The sequence below is a fragment of the Chelon labrosus genome (genome assembly GCF_963514085.1).
Source record: "Chelon labrosus genome assembly, chromosome: 11".
NCBI classification, from domain to species: Eukaryota; Metazoa; Chordata; class Actinopteri; order Mugiliformes; family Mugilidae; genus Chelon; species Chelon labrosus.
This window is the reverse complement of record NC_140344.1, coordinates 15071131-15077554: the sequence shown is the minus strand read 5'-3', so window position 1 is coordinate 15077554 and position 6424 is coordinate 15071131. Positions and strand designations below refer to the sequence as shown.

The window sequence follows — 6424 nt, the reverse complement described above, 5'->3', positions numbered from 1 at the left end:
ACTCCACTCCACTTCCTCCCACTCAGCTCCGTTCCCCTGCTCCCTCCCTCTTCCCTTCTCTTGGCCCCAACCGTGGCTGTCATCAGAATGCGGGGCCTGTCTGGAGGACCACACATAGAGTAATTATTAATAAGAGAAGATGACAAGTGAACATCCCTCCAGAATGAGAGAGACGCCGTCAGAGGCTGGAGATGGCCCTCAGAAACGCCGGACGATGCCGAGCTCAGCTTTCCTACTGATCCCTGTTCAGAGTCCCTCACAGACTGAGAATGAGAACAACGCAGGTCCCATCCTGCTAACCACATCCTACCACGCTGAGATTCCCTGTGCGCAAGACTGCGCGTTCATAAATAGAGATTTAAGACTTCACACTCTCTCACACGTGGTTTCATGCAAGACTCTGGAGGCTGTTATACTTACGCCGTGTTGCTCATGTCGAGGTCTTGTTGCTGCCAATTACTAAATTACCCCAAGTGTGAAATTTCACCACCGCAGAGACCTGGCTCCAAGCAAACCTACAAAAAAAATAACACAAAAGCACAATGTAATCAGGACAGGAAAAAATGCACATTATGAAGTAAATCACAGAATAAAAGCTCCACAGTGACACCCAACAGATCTCTTGGGGGAGAACGTTTTACCAACTTTCATTACCAAAGTCAAAAATAAACACTGATTCTCAAAATTATGAAACATCTATGTGCAGCTGAGCAACACGAATGCACCCAGAATTATCAATGACATATCCGTGCTTTTGCTTTTCCTGAGGGCGCCCAGTCCTATCTCCAGTTTTAGCTGTACTCCGTTAAACTATTTTCCTGGGGAGCACTAAACTGTAATGGATTTTAAATCTCCTCCAATATACGCTCCGCTCTGTGAATCAGGGGCTGTGGAACATCACACCTCTTGCATAGCAAGTGCAGCAGGATGCTAGCTCTTTGTGCCACAGGATAGAGAGCCATTGATGTCCAAGTCTGTTTGGAAGAAGAAGAAGAAAAAAAGCCCATTCCAGCTGCTTGACAGTCACAGACATAAATTTTCCCCTCAGCTGATTTCACAGAGATGGCATGTCGTTGTTTGTGCCTTTGTTATTTAGAAAGTGTTTCATCAATTCAGGTTGGTGCGAGATGCAAAGGCAGAGTGTGGACACTCAGAGGTGAGGAGTCAGCATTCACAGCCACAGCAGAGTAATGTAGTGAAGCACAGCAGATTAAATGCTACTCAGGATAAATCAGCACAGGTCATTCAAGGGCTGATGGTGATATTGTTTCACCGCAGCGCCCAGAAAATGTGGTGTTTAGCATAAAATTTGAAAACCTGGGGAAAAAAAACAAAACGATTGTTTCTGAGGTATGCAGAAAGTCAAAGAGGTTAACACACCACCAAAACACATTGGAGGCTGTGAGGCATCACTGTAGAGGTGACCAGAAAGGCAAGTGCACTTTTCTGGACTTGAGTAAAAACAAAGTATGGCAGAGATCACACTCCACAATCAGCATCTTGAGTTGCCACTTATTACTATAAGTACAGCCTACAGTAAGGGCTTCATCAGTGGAGGCGGTTGTCCACAAAGGCTGCACATTTACATTTCATCGCACGGAACAATCAGTGAGTGCTAAGCCTGCCCCTGCTCCGTGCATTTAATGCAATCAGGATGCATTTGCAGTCATTTTCCAATCAAGTCGTGGCCAAATAAACAGTGGCGGTGCTGTGTGCTCAGAGGCCACGCAGCCTCAGTTCTACTTCTACACGAACCGCGCGGTGAAACAGGCACAGCCTCGGAAAGCAAACGCAAAGACTAACCTCTTGTGTTTTCTTGCTCTACATTGTGTAAAGTGATGTCGTGACTCCTTTGCCCTCGCAGTGATGATGGTAATATCTCCCTCCTCGCCGTTGCTGCTGCTGCTGCTGCTGCTGCTGCTGATGATGATGATGATGAGGATGATGATGGTGAGTGTGAGGGAAGCTCGGATCTTGCTGTGTGTAGGCTGCGATTACCCTCAAATTTGCGTTGGCCAAGCACCGGCGTCGCCTCATAGAAGAAGACAGCAGCGCACAACGATAACACCCACACCGGACCGTAAGCACCATCCTTCAGCGGAGACGTCGAGGCTGTCACTGAATCAGGAGGAAAGCGACATCTTCGAAAGGAAAGGCACACTGTGCTCGCAGGGCTTCCCCCCCACCACCACCACCACCACCCCTACAGTCACATCAGGGACTCCATGTGCCCGATGATAAGGAGGAGAGGTTCGCGACCGGGAGCTGTCCAGGTGCTGAAACCGGGATTCCAGCGGTTACAGATGTGCGACGAGCGGCGCAGACAACGCGGAGGAGACCGGGTAAAGATTTGCAAAAACAAAGACGGCAAGGCATTTCAAATCAAGCAAAGCATGTATGTAGTTTCCGTTAAGACACCACAGCCTGCATACGTCCCCCTTTCTGTGCCACCCTGGAAGCGTCGACGTAGACAAACACTCTCGCTTCACTTCACCTCTTGAGCTTCACAGCTCCTCGCGATAACAACCCACCCGCACGAAAAAAAAAAAAAAAAGAGAGAGAAAAAAAATCACTAATACTCACAGGGACTTCAAGTGTTTCTCATTGATGACTTTAATGCACAGTCACCATGAATACTCCCAGACTTGCTGAGGAGTTGCAGCCTAAAATCTGTAGGATGCAGGAATTGGGCCCCGGAAACACACACACACACACACAAAACATAAGTCATAGGGTTTATAAGTTGTAATGTATATTTAATAAACAGTGTCCTAATGCTTCCATCAGTGCATGCTCATGAGGTGTTTGCTTTCAGTGAGCCACCATGTTTGCAGTGAAACTGATTTTTTTTTCTCTGCTGTAACCAGTGTTTCTGTTCATACTAAGTCAGTCTGTAATAAGCTTCCAAAGTAGTGGTGTTCAAATTCACATGGCTCAAAACTACATTTCAAATCGTTAAAGTGTTAACTAGCTCCAGAGTTGGTCTTCTTATTTTGAAAATCCCTTGTTTCCCCTACACATTTGCCCCTTTCCTGGGCTGCAGTGGAGTCATAGTCGCACTAAGAAGTCACTGTCCTATACTCAATTCACTCAAAAGCTTGAAGCCGTGTGTTCAGTTCAGATAAACTTTGAAATGCATATTAACTGGCACAAAAGGAAGATTTTGGATTTCGTCGGTATTCACTCACATGGGAAAAGCATCAGGACAGGATTTCCATAATGGCCAGTATGAATGAGAGGCAGGATTACAGCAAGTCAAACCTGTTTCAGTCCACAAATAGACCTTTGACTATAGACTAGAAGCATTGTGTAACTATCCCTCTAATACATCTGTAATAATGCAAATGTTAATATGTTAATAAACAGACTTAGGGCAGACTTTGAGTAATAAAGTAAAGAGTTTTAAAGAAGATTAAGCAGGCGTCATCAGCTAAGAGACTTTTCTCAACCTGGAAAACCATATTTGTCTGAGCCCTTCTGTCTATAAAGCATTACTAAATGCGTCGTTAACAATTATAACATTATTAGTTTTGAGTTGGACAGGATCAATAATGATGTTGTAATAATTATTTGCCAAATAAAATGTAAAAATAGTAAGGCTATCCTTAGCATTTACTCTAAAAATCAACATTAAATAAGGCAAAATATCATTAAAATTCATATAACATCTCCACAGTGAGTGATTATGGGCTGCATAAACTGAGAAAACCCATCATCGCAAAGCATAATTATTAACGAAAAAGCTGTAAAAAATAAAATAAAATGTGTCCACTTGATTAGCCAACTAACGGTTCTGAGGAAAGAGAAGTAATTATTTGTCTAAAGGAAGTGGTGTGATGTTTTCTTAGACTACATAAAGTTCTCACGATTCCATTCATGGCTTCTTTGCATACCAATCATGCACTTGTTTTCGTACCAAACCCAGACACGCTGAGTTCACATGCACAACAGGTACTTTCCTCACCCATCCTCCTCCGTCTGATCCCATGATGCAACCGAAACCCTCAGAGAACAAACGAGATTTATTTTCAGCGCCACCAACATGACTTCTCAGACACTTTTTTTTTTTTAAACCTCAAATAGCTGCTCGATACACACATTCACCTGAGAATGACGCCACCTCACGACAAATTACCAGCAATCGGTGGTTTCCTGACGTTAAACGTGACATTTACAATGTGGACAAACTGCAATCACAACATTTTTTAGGCCAAGGGAGGAACACGCCCACATGAAAACGTCTTCTGAAATCCCAGCGTCACTATGACTTGCTTTGAGGTCCTGAGCTAACCACCAAAAGCTGGGAATTTAACGAGCTGGTAAGAGAAGAGGTTTTTTTGATGAACTTTCTAAAGTCTGAGGCTATACTTCTCCCACTACTCAGTATTAGATAATTTCACTTTTAAGAGACTGTTTATAAATGGCATGTAGGGCTGTTTGCATTATTGGCATCTGAAATTTCTAGTTGAGACATGCTTTCCTTTGTGGTGAGAGAGGACTTCCTTTTACGAAGCTGTTTCTTGCATTCATAGGAAACGGCAGGAAAAAACATTCCAAATGATGGCAGGTAATAACACCACTAACTAAATCATTAAAAAAATTAATTACACAGCCGTGTTAGGAACAATAAATGTTATTATGTCTCATAGATCACGGAGACCCGTGTAATGGGCAGGAAGCCACCTACTGCATGAATGGAGGGACATGCTACAAAATAGCTTCCATGGATACACTCTCCTGTGTGTAAGTTTGATCAAAAAAAAAATTAAACTGATAGAAGGATGAATATTCAGAAAGCGTCACTTAAAAAAAAGAGGCAATATTGTGAGCAAACTAACTTTTGACATTTTACTATCTCTCTTTAGGTGCAATGAAAATTACAAAGGCAGCAGATGTGAGCACTTCCAGCTCTTTAGCTCTTCCCCGAATGCAAAGGAGGCTGGGTTAATTGCAGCCGTGGTCATTGTTGCCCTCCTCATCTTATTGGCACTGGTAGTTATCATCTTCTACGTACGCAAGTAAGTACAAATTCAGAATATCCAATGTCCTAAAAATAGTATTAGGGTGTCACGTACTGTGCTTCAGCTAAAACATGTTCTTTAAAGGCTAATAAAGACTGCTTGTGTCTGTGGACAGGAGGCTGAAGGCAAAGAAACAGAGCCAACGGAACAAACACGCCGAGTACTGGAGAGTACAGTCAAGAGCGTGATCTTTGCCTTTCGGATGTCCATTTGTTTACCCTTCTGTGTTGTCAAATGGGACGATGGGATGATTTAAAAAGTGTGGGCTGTCTTGTTGGCCGTTTTGGATGTGACTATGAAAGACCAAGAAGTAGAAGAGAACTGGTGCAGAGACCTTAAAAGTGATCATTTCACGGGATCTCTGGAATTATCCGTGCAGAAAGCTAGAGAAAGGTGTAAGTTAGAAGCTTATTTGATTTTATGTAAATAAAACAAAACAAAACAAAAAAAACATAGCTATAAGTTTGTTGTTACCGACATTAAGTCACATTTCAATCTACAGCATGTGCTTTGTCTGAAATGTAATCACGAAGTGGCTTTAACTTTGTAGAAAATATTTATAAAAAACATTTTGTGGAATTATAAAAACAAACTATTGTATCACTTCATTAATATTCTATTAATAAATATTTTGTAAAGTGTGAATATACGGTCTGATTCCTTCTGAATGATTTGACTGTGTGGCTTCTGGTGAAACTGCACATTCACACTCACACGTTAGTTTGCTTTCGGGATCTTTTAGCCTGCTCTTAACCTAATCTTAACCCTAAACTTTAATTGCCCCTCGAAGTTGTCTGGACCAGTCGGAGCGATCTCGCTTCTCAAAAACGTCTCCTCTCTGCAGGTTTTAAAACTCAAATTGGCTCTCGCAAAAACCGGACACACATGCAGCAAACGCACTGAGAGAATGTGTGTAGGAGTCTGTATAATTAGCTTATCCCAAGCCGTTCATCAGTCCCCTTAAATCTAAAAACAGGGGCACAGGAGATCCCACGGGTTTTATAATGAGAATGGTGCCATCAAATCTGCTTCAACTCACTGAGCTGAGGAGAGAATTAAAACTTGTTGGACAGCATTGCCAGAAGTTTGTTACTCTGCCAGCACTGCATGCAACGGCCTAACAACCAACGGCAGAGGAAGAACATTTGGACTGCTGACAGCTTAGTTACTCTTTAAAATTCTCGTCACCATTAATGATCGGTTACAGACTCAGTCAGGCGTGATCAGTCTGGACTTAAGTAAATCCTTATATAAAAGTTAGCTCCAAAGTCACCAGTGAGCACACTGTGAAAAGGTCCCTTTACATTCTGGTTCTGGTTTTTGAGTGACAGTTGAGTGCACATGATGCCAAGAGGAAGTACCTTGGCAACACAGGCCTTTAAAGGTTGAAGCTATTATGTTGT

At 42.7% G+C, this 6424-nt stretch overlaps 1 protein-coding gene across 1 annotated transcript; it reads left to right on the top strand.

Moving 5' to 3' along the window:
- Positions 1–2775: 2775 nt before the first annotated feature.
- nrg4 (neuregulin 4) lies at positions 2776–6421 on the top strand. Its single transcript, XM_084555688.1, has 5 exons — positions 2776–4319; positions 4533–4567; positions 4650–4743; positions 4866–5018; positions 5137–6421. Exons 2-5 carry the CDS (start codon positions 4558–4560, stop codon positions 5207–5209), a joined length of 330 nt encoding a protein of 109 aa, XP_084411814.1. The 5' UTR covers positions 2776–4319; positions 4533–4557; the 3' UTR covers positions 5210–6421.
- Positions 6422–6424: the final 3 nt, after the last annotated feature.

Excerpts from the sequence above, each read along its gene's own strand:
- nrg4 (XM_084555688.1), top strand. Across the intron at positions 4,744-4,865 it reads ATGGATACACTCTCCTGTGT|GTGCAATGAAAATTACAAAG; the intron begins GTAAGTTTGATC and ends ATCTCTCTTTAG. Across the intron at positions 5,019-5,136 it reads ATCATCTTCTACGTACGCAA|GAGGCTGAAGGCAAAGAAAC; the intron begins GTAAGTACAAAT and ends GTCTGTGGACAG.